Below are 16,425 nucleotides of genomic sequence, written 5' to 3'. Positions count from 1 at the left end.
GGAATCCTCCGGATTGCAGTCATGCTGTGACAGCCTGACCCCAGTGACCGACTGTCTGTTACCGTTACCTGGCAACAGGGTTCCCTCCCTCCCTCTGCCCTCTCTCTCTCTCTCTCTCTCTCTCTCTCTCTCTCTCTCTCTCTCTCTCTCTCTCTCTCTCTCTCTCTCTCTCTCTCTCTCTCTCTCTCTCTGACCCCACCCTTCATCTCTCTCTCTCTCTCTCTCTCTCTCTCTCTCTCTCTCTCTCTCTCTCTTCACTTCTCTTCGATTCAATTCAATTCAATTCAATTCAATTCAATTCAATTCAATTCAATTCAATTCAATTCAATTCAATTCAATTCAAACATTAACGTGTATGGCCCGCCCTCTGTCTCTCTCTCTGTCTCTGTCTGTCTCTCTCTCTCTCTCGCATGATGTATGAAGAAGGTTTTTCACGGTGTAGCACTGTGCATTTGCGTGCGTGGTTGAATGATGAACTAATGACCCATGCCTCTCATCTGTTGAGTGTCTTGAGAGAAAAGAAATCGTGTTAACGTGTGAATCACGTATCAGAGACAGAGCAGTTTGACATGTTTTAAATATTATCACAGCTTTGCATAGCAGGTCAGGTTGATACATTTAACATTTTCTTTGCTTAAGCATGCGTACACATTTATAATGAATGTACATGTGCTCCCTGTTTCTATCCATCTACATCTTACAAGGAGACACTTTTTTTCCCCCTTTTCACATTAACGGCATGTTTCTATTCATCTCAACAGCACTTCCCACTCAAGTGATATTCTCTAGGTGTTCCATATCAATTTAATTATCAACTATACAAGTTAAATGTTAATACTATTAAACAGGCTTAGTTACAAATAAAAATAAACATCACTGCGGCTGTAATAACACATTTTTTAACCCATTTAGGCCTGACGTTGAAATAAAAAAACGTTCGCTCTGAAAGAATATATACCTATTCAAAGATTTGTGCCGCATTTCTACGATTTATTAAAATAGCAGACCTACAAGTTCATAGTGCGCCACTCGTGGCACGCTATGAGCTTGTAGATCTGCTATTTTCCAATAGCTAAAGTATAACAGAATGCTTGAAACGCCCAAAATGGGTTAAACATAATAATTAGGACAAGAGATACAATATTTAAAGCAAGTTTTCTACATTACGTTCATTAAGTAATGAATTCCAGATTAATGGTTGACGGTAATTTGCATAAATGTAAATTTAAATTCTGCTTTCATTGCCACCATGCTACAGTCCTAATGAGGACCAAGGTGATGAAGGCTCCCTCATTAGCGAGAGCGGGTTGAGTTAAATCTGGGTTGTCCTAAAAAACATTTATTTGTATGTTTTCCTGTTTTGGTAATTTGTAGAAATTAAGTACGAATATAGCCTTACCGTTTGCCTTCACTTACACTGTAGATTAGCCCGTGTTCACATTACATCATCGCAAAGCATCTATCTAACTATAAATGCAGTGTGTGTGTGTGTGTGTGTGTGTGTGTGTGTGTGTGTGTGTGTGTGTAATCCACATAACTTGAGAACCGTTCACCCCACCGACACTCGTGTGTGAGAGCTCAGTTCATTCCAGTTAGCTAAAATGTGGTGTATCAATGAGAGGTGCAACGATCTTTTGGAAAAGGTCATGCCGATTGGCAAAAAAGTGGTGTGACCTGTGAGGCCAGGCCAGTTCACAAACAGACGAAGTCTCATAGTTAGATCCATATAAGAAGCCATTATAGTCTTGTTTTAAATTGACACATGTTAATGTCAATGCCCTGTAGCGGTTCTACTAACTGAAGCCACTTCTGTTCCTGGCTGTCTGACAGTGCCCCGTCAAGACCATTTAGTTCTTAATTAGACCATGTCTAGCATATTCAAAGAGTTAAAGAGGAATGTTATATTTGACAGCTGGTAAGCCCCCCCCCCCCCCCCCCAAAAGAAAGTCCTACAAAAAACACTGAGTCTGGCATATGGCAGGCCACAAACTCTTTGGCAGGTCTTATATGGAAGCACAGCCACTGCTTCTATTATCTTTTGACACAGCAATGGATACATTTTTACACTCAAATTGACAGTCAGCCCCATACTGCAGCAGCATGTGATATTATTATGTGAGAATGGGTGCAACCAACAAGTCTTAACAGTGTGAAACATGTCAAAAACATAAACCCCCATGGATTTACAGGTACAGTAGAAGTTATAGAACCCAGAGCACATGTATACTTTGCCGATATGCCTATACTGTATATAGCAGTGGTATTGAACCCTTTTCAGATAAAGGATTTGAGCATTTGAGCCGCGGACCACCATTTGATGAAATTTAGCCTCTCAGACCCTAAAATGATTTAGCCGATTGTGTCCACAATTCCATGCTGTATTGATGTTTGTACCATTAAGAGAGATAACAGGCAAACGTTGATCAAAATAACAATTATTCTACATTCTCTAATTGTGAACTAAGTAATAGAGATGTTTAACAATAATTGTACTCTTGAGAGTGTAAAATGTAACCAAATGGACCCGTTTGGTTTAATTTTACACTATATTTTACAGACTGTTGCCTCCCATCATTTCCAAACACTTCGGTCATACAGTATGGAGCAACGGAACCTCTGACAATGATCATTGGATAAAGTGGTGTGAAACGGCCTCCTCACTTCCGTTCCGTCTTCACTGACTTAATCGTCAAGGAGTTGCATCAAATCTTTAAAAAATTAAACTGAAAAGGCAAATCATGTCGGTAATGGACAGCGAGGATACAGTACACAAATAACAATATGAGAACATATTATGGTGTAATTTAACTTTCAATATGCTCTTCAATTTAATTGGGGTGAACACCTGCCCGGATTTATGCACTATAGGGCTCATTAACTTCTGATTTATACTTAGAAGATCAGACTTAGAAGCTCACAACTTGTCGCCCTGCCATCCGTCTTGTGCTTATATGTCTGCTATCTTTGATGCGCCAACACCGGCACGCAGCTATAATAAGTCAACATCAACCTTAAATGTCATCATCCTAACGTCTTTGTAGCTCCTGTCAGAAGTTGTGATTATTGCACCTGACACCTTCCTTTTCTTGTTCCCCATTGATTTGTCTTGATGGCTCCGTGTGCTTGTTAGCTCTGCAATCGCTGGTTGTTATAACCGTCAATCCCAATGTCTGTCTGTGCCGACCAGTAATTGGACTGGTCGGCTTGATTTTTAACAGTTAAATTACACCCAACGTGGATGATGTTGCCATAAACCCCAACAACGTGGATGATGTCGCCATAAACGTGCAGTTTTGTTTATGTACTGCACAGTTGGTTGGCAGCTATCAATCAATAATTAATGCCGGTTACAATAATGATAACATTGTGCAGGGAGGAGGACAGAGCGTTATTAGACATAGAGTATATTGTATGTAAGGAGTCTTAATCTGCTGCCTATTTTCTTAGTTTACAGGGAGTTCAGATCTGGTCTGCATCTACTGTGCACTTTTTAATGAGTCATCTCTATAACCAGGCCGCACACACACACACACACACACACACACACACACACACACACACACACACACACACGTACACACCCACTCTCTCTCTCTCTCTCTCTCTCTCTCTCTCTGCCATGATACAACTGCTAATGACCAAGTGTCCGTTTTCAGTGCTCAAGTCAGAGTGCTCATTTCCTCTTCCCCCGTCCGTCCGGTGAGGGACTGAGTCACCGCCTCGCTCTTATTTGTTTTTTCCTACTCTGTGTCGGCACATATTTAACCCTAGTCAACTGCCAGAGATCCCATAATGCCCGCCGGAATGCAAGCCAAAGCTGAACAGCCCTGCCAAGGTCCCCAAGACACAGCAGACCGACGGACGAACAGAGAGCCAAAAACAGAACATTATAGAGTGGCAGACAGGCAGAGCAGAGTGGAATATTACAGCATAATATGTCTAGTACAGTATCTATCTACACAGCAACAACAACAGTCAAAATAGCACATTGTGTATTATCAATTCATTACGTGATCTATTGTATTATTTTTGAGGGCCACTAGCCCCTCCTATATCCAGATTTTGGTATCTGTCCACAAACTTTTGTCCTACACAAACATTAAATTCCCATTGACAATGAATGGATAATTTTACGTCATAGTGTCTGAGCAAATGTTACTGTACGCCATGATGATGTAGGATAATAAGAGCGCCCCTCACGGATGTGATTTCTATCTACGTATCTAGCTTCTATCTCTTTCTCTCTCACAGAGAACATGGTGACAGGACTTATTTTGAATACAAAGAATAACTGCTGTGGTCCGTATAGTTATAAAAACAGGTGCTCGTTGGCGAGGGTTTGATAATGGCAAAACAGAAGGAGATCCAAGGCACTCTGTTGAAGTCAAGTATAAAAAGCCTTCATTTAAATAGCATCAGCTCGGCAAGGAGCATAAAAAAAACGCGTGGGATTTAACAGATATCGTGGTTTAATATATCCTGGAGCAGCGATTGATCGGTTTCATGAAAGCTGGTTAATCTTGCCAGATTTATTTAGCCAGTAAATGTTGGATATGTTGTGGCTTGATTCGGTTTCATGAAGGCAAAGCCACATTAGTTACCATGGGAACTAATGCGACGGATTTAGCCTGCTCCCGACCAGGCTAACAGCCAGGTTTAACCTAATCCAAATGCAACTATTACGGATGCCAACTGCCATAATACCACACGAACAAGAAGGATCAGTAAATCTGTGCTGCACTGCATGGTCTTCTGAGGAAAAGCCAGGCTGTGCATTTTGCCAGATCCTGATGATCCTGGCTCGCCAAATCCGCCCATTCTAAGCCTCACTTGGCTTTAGTGGAACAGAATACAGACCAGGATTTAACAAGCCTGTTTTTTCTTTCTTAAAGCCTTGATTAGTTAATCCAAGTTTCGTGAAATAGGCCCCCAGGTCTCACGAGGCTCAGCTCCTCATTACCAAGTGCTTCAAAATGGGAGTTTTCCATATTTATGTGTGGCCATAAGCCGCTGTAGATGTTTACGTCGCACAACTTTAAATTAAGTTCATATTTAACAGTTTTGGAAGTCCAGTTTAGCAGACTGAGGCAGACGGTATTTACATTGCATGCATTGCCCTAGCGGCCTAAGCTTGGTTATATTTATGTATAAACAAACACTGCTCCTGCTTGATGTGCATTTGGGTTTTGCCGTCTAATTTATTCTGCACAAAAGCAAAACTTTGGACTGAAATTACTTCCCATACTATGAGAGAACATGAATCGTACAGTACAGTAATTAGATCTTCACTTTAACTGGGTTTGCTTTATACTTTGTCCTATCTCCGAGACTCCAAAGAAGCGTGGCTCCCAGGTCAGGGAGCCGGAGATGACAGTTATCACAGTCGCACGCCCTGAGAAAAAGCACTTACCGAGATAAAGAGGCAGAAACGGACTGTTAAATTCATGGATTTTACTTTGAAGAAAGTGGATCCCCCACCCAAATAAAATATATGTTATTCAGTGGGGACGACCGTTCCCGCCGGTTGAAGTGGAAATACGTTTTATACTTCACTCCAGACGTCGTTGTTATGCGTGGTATTGGACAGGTTCTCTTAGCATGCGCCAGTGCTTCCTCCTAACAATGCAGCTGTCGACGAGGTCTGTTAAACCTGATGGGTATAAAGCCGTGTCGGGCAGAGAACTCGTATCTCCATATAGACCACATTTCAACTTAACACAATGAATGCCCTATTTCGTCGTACCGAGGTGTCAGAAATGAATAGCGTTTATAAGCTTGCAAATATGAGCTTATAGAAGCTTCTAGAATAGATGTTAGGCTGTCACCCGCTGTTATAACGTACTGTTAGTGTCAAAGTGTCCTTGAGCAAGACTCTGAACCCCTAATTGCCCCCAATGTGCAGATTGGTGCCTTGCATGGTTTCCTTTGCCAGTATATAAAGCGCTTTGGATAAAGAAAACAATTAAAGTGAAATGAAAGTGGTCGAGTGTGTCTGTGGGTTTTATAAATCTTTAGTTAACCAATGAAAAGTATTAACAAGAGCCTATTGTGACTAAATCAAACTAACTACATTGGATCCTTCGCAACACAGGTGAACATTTTGGACATACGTGGATTCCACACGACAGCGAAATGGCGTGCTGGCATGCAAATAACTAATAAACCTGGCCATGTAAACTTTGTTTTAAATTTGTGACAAACTCACCCACTTCTATTCCTTTCATTAATGAGGATGCACACGCACGCACACACGCGTGCACACACACACACTAGCAAAGAATAAAAGAAAGGCTTTAAATCGGGAGTACCACTAACTGATTTAGGAAATCCAGTGTAATTATTTACTGTGCATCCACAGTCTCCACAAAAAAACACATGAAAACTAAAACAGGCAGACAATGCAGTACACTATAATAATAATGGATTGCATTATTCTAGCGCCGATCCACGGATTGTTGGACGACCCATGCTCTACCTCCACTACGCAGGGAAATGAGAAAAGGTCTGATATTTGGGATCATAATGTGTGTGAACGTTAATATTCAATATTTGTTGGCTGTCCACATCACTCTTTTCACTATACTGTATAGCGCTTATATCCAACGTGCATTGTGCATTACATTCACCCATTCATACACTGATGGCGGAGGAAACCATGCAAGGCACCAACCTGCACATCGGGAGAAATTAGGGGTTCAGAGTCTTGCTCAAGGACACTTCGACACTAACTCTGTGGGAGCCCACAGGGTTCGAACTGGGAACATTAAAGTTCCCATCCGGCTGCTCTACCGGCCTACGCTATACCCCTGAGCCACTCCCTCCCCCGACACGGACATCAAGTGGCATCCGTGCCTCACTGCCAGCGAGAAGTGTCAGCCACATGTTTGAGGGCCCACCGGCTGTTTAGCATTGTTTGTTGTGTTTGTTTGTTGTGCTATCGTCTGAAAATGGGTTTCTCTCCAACCAAACAGAATAAAGGAGCAGGTCTCAGGAGAGTCTGTCCGCGGAACTGTGCCGTGAAGGTTCACTCGGTGGCATTTCTCTAGCTTTTTGTTTCTCGCAAAGTTTACAACACTTAATGAAATGACTCCTGAGAATCAGGGAGTAGTCTTTGGATTTCATTTATTATTATTTTAGATTTGCCTCCAGCTAGACGTGTCACTTTGGTAGAAGTTCTTCCCCCGGTGAACAAAAGCACATAATCATCCAACTGATTAGGAACAGCTATGCCTCCTTCTGCCGTGTCCAAGGGATGCAGAATAACTGAATTACTGACACCCTAAACCAGCACAGAGCCTTATTACGGGGCCTAATTGAATGCGTCCCAAAGTTTATTGAAAGCCTATTAAACCAAGTCTGCTCGTTATGGGATCTTGGTCAAGACAGAATGCGGAGCAATTTCCCCTTGTTTGCCCACCGGAGCGGAAAATAAGCATAATATAAGATAGTTGAGTTGGCTTGAGTGTAAAGCAATGAAAGCTTCCTGCTTGTCTTTGGGGAGGGGGGAGGGGGGGTTCATAAATGTGTTATCTACCTTAACGTCCCCACACTCCTGCCAGCGGCGGCAGGACGAGGATTATGTCACACAGAGGTGTGTGGACAATTTGTTATCGCGCCCGGAGATACCGCAGTATATAAGGCCCTGACACAACGTGTTGTCACAGTTTTACACGGGCGTTCACCTTTAATGAGACCTCAGCCGAGGATGTGCGCTAGCTCCTCTGTGGTTTTTGCCAATAGAGCCGGTATAGATAGCATCAGAGAGAGAGAGAGAGAGAGAGAGAGGCCATTGTGTAATGGAATAAGAGACCAGAGTCGGCGCCTAGCTCTCCCTGTCTGTTTATACAACCCGGCCCCCCTCACACACGCACAAGCACGCACACACACACACACACACACACACACACACACACACACACACACACACACACGGCCCGACGCACAACTCCTACATATAACCTGTGCTCCTCTGCACTCTATCATTCCCTTGCCAGGTCTTCCTTGCTCTCCATCTATATCCGTCTTACCCATCTGTCTTAGTGTGTATATCCATCGCTCCCTCGCAGCAAATGTGTTATACTGTATGTCGCTGCAACCCAGTCGTGTCTTCATCTCTGTTCTCGCGTACATCATGCGTACAGTATAGTATAGGCCTGCAGTACTATAGTATGTACTTCTGAGCATCTGCCATTGGTCCCCCCCCCCCCATGCAGCGTGGACTGTGTGTGACCTAGATGTGTCCCCGTGTCGATCGTCGTCTCTCCCCTATACTGCATTTCTTTCAGTGCGCACGGGGGCGTGAGATGTAAAGTAAATGGACAGGAGACGAGGCGAGGAAGGGGTGGCGGAGACGGAGCGTCTAAGAGGGGAAGACCATGAGCGGGTTCACGTCTTCTGCTGTGATGGAACTGTGTTGTCACTCTGGGGGTTGCACACATGACGGCTGCAGGGGGATCTCTCTCTCTTACTCTCTCTCTCTGCTGTGGCCAGTGAGCCGCGATGTGCGTGCGTGCGTGCGTGCGTGTGCATGCATTTCTGTGTGGGGCCTGCCGTGATTACCGTGATAAAATGTGAAAGATGAGGGCAGGGCTGAGGAAACGTCCGCACACAGCAGCAGCAGCAGCAGCAGCTATAGCACCGGCCATGCTTTAGAGTGTTCTCTCGGGGGAGACCTGACTGCTCTGCTGTTAGCATGCTGCACTGCTAGTGCTTTCCACTGGTATAGCTACAGTTACTTACTGTGCAACAAAGCAACAGGGGGGTTTTATAGACCTGCCCCTCCCCCACCCCCACCCAATTGGCTCCCCATAAGCCCTCCGAAATGACATAACCGTCAATAAAAACAAGACATAGTCAACCCAGTGCAATATCCCGTGCAGCCGCGGAAAGAGCAACGGCTGCCGTGAGGGATATCTGTACACACTGTACACACTGTACACACTGTGGTGATGACTGATTTCGTGTGGGTGCTGTGTGAGCTGCACAGCACGCATCTCTGTTTTTAGTGGAAATGTTGTCGCAGCCCGAGGAGGTTCGAAAGGAAAGATAAATGGACCATATTTCGACCACTCATCTCTCTTGCTGTGGCTCCAACATCACGGTCGTTGCAAAACCAAAATCACCTCGTTCTTCCCTGCATGCTCTCCATATCCCACGTGCAATTAGGCCTTGATCAAAGCGAGCGAGACGACCGACCGGTACCACCCATTATACTTTATCATGTTATCAATATCCAGGATATTCACCAAACAAGGCCTCGGAGACGGACTCTTATTGATTGAGTGTGTCGGTCCGTTGCATTCATCATCCCTCTGTCTGGCTTCTCTGAGCTGCACTCTAGGCTCCGTCTCAATGGGCTAGAGATCAAGCAAAAAGGCTCAGTTATATGAGGCAGAGAGCCGGTACGGTACGTACTGTCCATCTGCTCTGGCCACAATCTCACTACTACTATGTACAGTAGCCGGTTGGTTTGCCAAAGTGGCTGATATGACAGCCTAGATCCTCTGCCTCTTTTGTTCCTGCTGTTGGGGGAGGTTGTTAAAAGAGCAGTGCTGTGTGAAGTAACAATCAGTCAGGTGCAGCAGCGCAGCATGCACAGTGACATCCTCAGTGTTCTTTTGTTTAATGGCCGCCCGCCACAATGCATTTCCAATGGGAGTCACATGGTTTGACCAAATATTTTAGTTTGATGGGCAGAACACAGCCATCATGTGTTCTGTATATGTGCGTATTAGGCCTGGGAGTGGAAAAATGTATAATACTGTATAGCTACTACAATTTAGGCCTTTAGCAGACGCTCTTAATCCAGAGCGATAAGCGTTAATATATATAAGGTAGAGTAGCTTACAACGATTTGGATGATACTAAATTGTGTAAGTTATTGTTTAATTCTGAAAATAAACTAATGATTGGTTCAATTGAGCTCTCTGTTTATAAAATACAATTTTAAATAAGAAAATCGGACTACCAAAACATTATAATAACGTTAAAGGACAACATCATTGGCATACCCATTGACAGCTGTGTGATCTTGTGGGACATAGACTTGTCTTGATGAGTGCTGCAGTTCTTATGTGAATACGCCAGAACTAGATTATCCAATTTCATGATGATGAGTGAATGACAATTTTACATATATTAAGATTTTAGTTTGTGAAAAAGTTCAAAGTGAAAGTTTTATAACTAACTAAACCAAAGTAGGCCTATAGATCCTCCAAAACATTACTTCAGTAGCCTACTGTAATTAAGTAGGCCTACTTTCATTACTTTACACTACTGCAAGAGAGGCAGTGCAATATGTCTCGCTCTCTCTCTCTCTCTCTCTCTCTCTCTCTCTGTACAACACAAGAAAACAAAAACTGATGAACACCATGCAAAAAAAAAAAAACGAGAATCACTTACAAAATAAAAGACGGATAGTTGAGAGTCGAGACAGGGCAGATAATGCAACTGCCATACTATACTTGGAGTTCTGCTCGGTTGAAAAATTAATCTCATTTAATGCAGCTTTGTCGGATACCGTCTGCCACCACCAACACCCTCCTGCACCCCACCACCACCTCTCATATTTAACACCTGCCAATGCAGGGAGCAGTATCTATCCACGCTTAATTTGGAGCTTGATCCAACAGCAACAATCAATATTTCTGATGAAAACTATGCATGCTGTTTAAAAAGTTGTGTGTGTGTGTGTGTGTGGGGGGGGGGGGGGGGACACAGTACAGTACAGTACACGGGATCGAACCCAGAGTTATACACCAAGACCGGCTTCCTGCACCATTGAGCTGCATGGGTGGCTAGTGGTTCCCAAACCTTTTCATGTCAAGGACCCCCAAATTGACACTAATTAGCCCGCGGACCCCCATTTGAAGAGATAAGCCAGGGACCCCCGTATAAGAGAAGATTTTTAGTAGTGATTCTCAACCCGTTTCATTTCAAGGACCCCCCCCCAGTTTGACATGCATTCGTTTACGGACCCCCATTTAATGGCCTTTCTATCTAAAACAAAACAAAATGTTTTTGTACCCTGCCTTTTTTTTGGTCTTCTTTCTAATTATTTGATTGGCCCAAAACATTGCGTTTGTTGTCATGATTTGTCACGAGCCGAGTTGGCTTTGTCCAAATTTAAATAAATACTTTTTGAAAAGTCTATGGGGAAAATGAACGGGGAATTATTTCCTGGGTGTCTCGTCGTTCTGAAAGGGGGCGGGGCTGCAACGCTCTATAGTATTGCCAGGGAGAAGGCTGGCTGCTTTGCAGATAAATAATATTGAGCTCTTTGCATGGACGAGCAGTGATTCTCTATTATCTCCTATACGGGTTGACACACAAACACTGACATGTGGGTGCCTTGGATGCACGCACACGCACACACGTGCGCTTGCACACGTGCGTGTGTGTGTGTGCGCACACACACACACACACACACACACACACACACACACACACACACACACACACACACACACACACACACACACACTGGTGCCTCACGTCACGGACGAGCTCTGATGGCTGCATGTCTGAGATGAGTTTCACTGAGTCACTCGTCTCTTTCACGAGGCTCTCCCTGTCCCCTGCTTTTCTCCATTTCTTTTTCCATTAGTTTCTTTTTTCTATTTTTTGTCGCTCAGTGCCCCTGTTCCTTCAGTCTCTTTCTTATCCTTGTGCAATGTGCACGCCTCTCCCCCTCCCTCTCTCTCTCCTTCTGACAAAGGCCTACCGTACAGTACGTACAGTATGTGGACATAACGTGACATAAACATAGAGACTATAGCATTAACACTAACACTAAAACAATACAACATAAACGATACAATTTAACTGGCTAATACAACGATTCAACAGAGATTGAGTAGACTGATATGTTAAGGATCAGCCTGTCCTCAGCGACAGGTATAGTTGTGTTTTTTTTGGGCTTGTTTCTAAAGTTTGGTTGCTTTAAGGCAAGCCCCACATCATATTTGGCCTTGCTTCCAAAGGTTTTAAATATTATTTAAAACAGTGGAGTCAGTGGTTCTCATAGCTCCATGGGAAGTATTCCTTTTCGGGTGTATGATCCGGTCGGGAGCCGATGATATCGATACGTCATGTTGTAGTCATTGTTTTGTAGTCATCAGGCCGGAACCCCCTAAAGCAGTGGTTTTCAACCAGTGGTCCGGGGACCACCAGTGGTCCTTGAGAGGGTTCCAGGTGGCAGTTGACTGATGGGAGAGTTGGTAACCAAATGGACCCTTATAGATTTTTAACTCAAGATTTACATTACTGTTAAACATCTAATCTGCATTACTTCATTTTTCAGTCTACACAATTAGAGAATGTAGAAGAATTGTTATTTTGATAAATATTTGCCAAAAGCATGGAATTGTAGACAAAATCTTATCCAATGACAACAAAATATACTTTAGTTTTGAGTCTGAGAGGCTAAATGTCATCAAATGGTGGTCTGTGGCTCAAAAGCCGAATAAATAGTGGGCCTTGAAATGAAACGGGTTGAAAACCACTGCCCTAAACCAGAACATCTTTTCCCTCAAACCAGAAGAATAATACCTTCCAAATAAAAGCCTTGATGTGGTGTAGTCTGAGTCACGTTAAACAAAAAAAATAAAACCCACTGACCGACTCATTGGAGGCAATTTATAGGGTTCAGTGTCTTGCCCAGGACACTTCGACATGTAGAGAGGAGGGGCCGGGATTCGAACCGGATCATTGGACGACCTGCTCTAGACCTAGAATGCCTGTGATCATTTAATTATACTTCGTAAATTTGTCTGCAAATGCAGAGCCATTGTTGCAGGCAGGCAGGCAGGCAGGCAGGCAGGCAGGCAGGCAGGCAGAAAATAAATTTCATACTCTTTGAATAAAATGTACTTAAAATAAAAATAAAAAACCCATGGAGGGCTTATATGTGGTTCTCACCAAAGATAATATACAAATAGTAATATACAAATAGTAAGGAGACAAAGTAATCAAACATAGGTATGGAAAATAACAATAACAAAAAACAACAAATACATTATTTACACTTGTGAAGTGTGTGTGTCTAAACCCCATCTGGAAATATTTTGTTTGTTCTAGATGTTCTGCTTTAGACTAAAAGACCATTTGGGTTTGCATTCATTTCAAAAGATAATAGAAATACTTTGCTCATCAACATTGTCAAACACCCCTACTCCTCAACATCAACAGTACTTGGCACCTCCCCCTCCCCTTCTTAAGCCGAATGGTTGAGCCTTGCTCTGTTTCGGCAGTTCAGAATCTGATTCCACACAGAAGAGTGCCAGTGCAGCAGACAGAGCAGCAGAGGATACAGGTGACAAACAATGAGCCATATCGTTTTACACAGGTTATAAACAGAATAGTTTTACCCTGCAAGTCAAACATTTATATAATTTTGAATCACTGAAATATTTTGGTGAACACATGTTATTGTTGTTAGTAGGCTACCTGTGGCTGCGAGTGACTCTGCCCCACTACTACCCACAGTCACTTCAGTTGCTTAAATTCCAAACCCACCGGTGGTCTTAATTAATACTTGGTCGCAGCTGTGTTTGTGCAATGTCCTTATTCAGTGCATGCATGCGTGCGTGCGCGTGTGTATAGGGCACAGGCTGCTTTCATGTTGGTCACACACAAGACTGTCTAACACTGACGATGAAATAATTATCTTTTTATGTAGCATACATTATGTAGCATTATGTAGCATTTGTCTTTATTTTAGCTTAAATTGTCTGTATTTTACTTGGGTAAAATGTTTGCATCTACATGCTGTGCATGGCTGTTAATTGTAACATGGTCTATTTTATGTTTACCGGTAGTTTAGTTCACGTGGATTTGGAGGAATTGAGCCTCCAAATAAATCAGTAGACTACTTGGACTACTAACTACTTGTCAGTCTGTGCTTGGAGGGAATTACACTTATGACAGAGAAAGCCAGAAAGGTTTAGGATATTAGACTTAAACAAAAGTAGTTTATTAAATGAAATTGAATATCCCATGTTATTCGGAATTAAATAATATGCAATAACATTTAGAATACAGGCTACAGACATGTGTCCCTTAATGCCCAAAGCAAACCTACATACATACCTGCTTTGGTGGCACATTCACCCAAAATAGCAGATGTTATGCAGAAAACGTACAGGGCAACTAATGTTTACAAACTATAGAGGCTCTACAAGTGTTTTAACTGAAGAGATTTTGATAAATTCCAAATATGGACCACTGGACATGTTGACATTTTCATTTATTTTTATTTTTATTTTTTCTTTAAAAACCTGAACTTTGAACATTCAGTGGATTTTCTGTGGTATGGAGTTTATGAATCATGCCTCCACGCAAGTTGTCTTAGCCATTGAGAAGCCACTGACCATCCTGCCTCTCTCACTGAGACAGCAGTTTGCCTGTGCAACCAGCTCCCATCACACTTCCTGTCATGTGAGCTGCTGCTATGTCTGACTAGAAACTGTTTAAACCATTACAGATATGTATTATCTAGGCTTTTTACCAACCCAGTATATAATAGGTTATTAGAACACATCATCAAATGAAAAGGAATTAAAGACCAGAGTTATTTCTTCCTGGTACATAGGCTGTTCTCAGTGACTGGAGTTTCTTCCTCTGAAGAGGTCATAAAAGGCTCTCACACCTCTCAGGAACTGATAAGAAACCCACAACCATTCAAGAGCTAATGCATGCAAGGAAATAAGGAATGTGGTCAGAGAGATTAGTTCTCTCTACAGGCCTCTGGTAGTGAAACACAGTTGATCAATCAATTTGACCCACTATATATTTTACACCAATTCTGATAATACATCCAATTATATCTCGACATCCATAGTCATGTGATCAACCTGTCCGCTTCGCCATATTCCATCGCCATTGGCTAAGATCGCCTTCCAAAGTTTGCAAGATTGGTCCGTTTTGAACCAAATGCCTCAAATCATGAACACAGCGTGCAATTTATTTGCAATTATGCACGCACATTCCCTCTATGCAGAGGAATAAATGCTGGTGGAGACCTGTGCCCAGAGGGCCACTTTTCCCCGAGTTGTGCATACAGTATGGTATGTTGTGGTAGTTCTGCCATAGTGCCTGTGGGGTTTAATTGTGCTTTAATTGTGTCTTTTTTTGTAAACAATTATATTTTCATCATTTCATAACTGCCTGATCTGACGGAGAAAAGACAATTTAATGGAAACTGGAGCTGGAGCACTATTTTGGGAGAGCTTGGTTTATATTTATCTGATCCCAAAAATGAGTCACAAAATGAGTCACTTTTTTCCTATTTTCTTTTACACATCCATCTATAAATTTAGCCTACACAAACCTCTAGTCTGTGTCTAAACAGACCCTTCGGGTATTGGCATAGTTTTGTATTTATTTTATTTTTATAAAGGAAGATGGTTAACACTGCATGCTAAACATAAGAAGATCTGTGATGTCACATCAAAGACTTCAGCTAATGCAATGTCCCCTTGTGTGCAGTGTTGAATTTTGACAGTAAACATTTAGATTTTTGTTTGTCGTAGTCTCTTGAATAGTTTTCATTATGTTTTAGTCACATTTTAGTAACCTGGAATGTTGTAGCTAGTGTTTAGTCGACCAAATATATGATTTTAGTCGACTAAATCTACAGTTGATTTAGTTGACTAAAGTGTATTTTGGCGGGCCTTGATGCCGTCGTAATGACTGATTTTACACTGACTAAAAATAGCAGATCTACAACTGCAGCGTGTTGTGAGCTTGTAGATCTGCTATTTTCAGCATACAACAGAGTGTAGTCTAGTTTTTATTTGTTGACAAAATTGTCAATATATTTAGTCTTAGTTTTAGTTAGTTTCATCAGTGAAAAAAGGTATAGTCGACGAACATTTTTTGTCATAGTATTAGTCGACAAAATCAACACTGTTTGAGTGTAACAATGTCACGTGGTGTAATTGATGATTTCTTTGTCCACTTTTGTTTTGAGCTGATCTCTGAAACTAATCCACCCCCCCCCCCTCTCTCTCTCTCTCTCTCTCTCCCCCCAGGTGACTCATCACAAGTCGGTAAGTTGCCTCCACCTTAATTCCCTCTACATGTTGTAATTGTTTTGTTTGGGTTTAAGTTGAAAACTCTCAGAAGTGAACGCTGTTGTTGCTCTGTTGGTGCTGTCTTCATCGAGTGATGCAATCCCACACACACACTAGTACACACGCACGCACAGACGCACAAGAGAAAAATCTTCCGCAATCTTCATTACCCTAACTGGTGTACAAAAGCGACACTAACCCTTCTCCGGTGGGAGAGGGAAAGCAGATGGATGGCCATCTTTTCCTCTAGCTCTCTGTTGTGCAGCCATCTTGAAGTCATCTTGTTCAATTACCTCGTTTGTGTGTCGGCGGTGTAGAGCAAGGGTTTGGAGTTGGGGAGTATATCTGTCTG

The 16,425-nt window shown here is 42.5% G+C and overlaps 1 protein-coding gene across 1 annotated transcript in view; it reads left to right on the top strand.

Annotated features, from left to right (window-relative positions):
- nrxn2b (neurexin 2b) overlaps positions 1-16,425 on the top strand; it is a gene marked incomplete at its 3' end in the record, with an annotated part of 769,013 nt that overhangs the window by 155,326 nt on the left and 597,262 nt on the right. Inside the window, exon 4 of the mRNA XM_080791852.1 lies at positions 16,032-16,049. Coding sequence (XP_080647978.1) covers positions 16,032-16,049 — 18 coding nt within the window. The remainder of the gene's footprint in view (positions 1-16,031; positions 16,050-16,425) is intronic.

Source organism: Protomyctophum bolini, assembly GCF_963924005.1.
Source record: "Protomyctophum bolini genome assembly, chromosome: 20".
NCBI lineage: Eukaryota > Metazoa > Chordata > Actinopteri > Myctophiformes > Myctophidae > Protomyctophum > Protomyctophum bolini.
The sequence above is the reverse complement of the archived record's forward strand: the minus strand, read 5'-3'. Positions and strand labels throughout refer to the sequence as shown.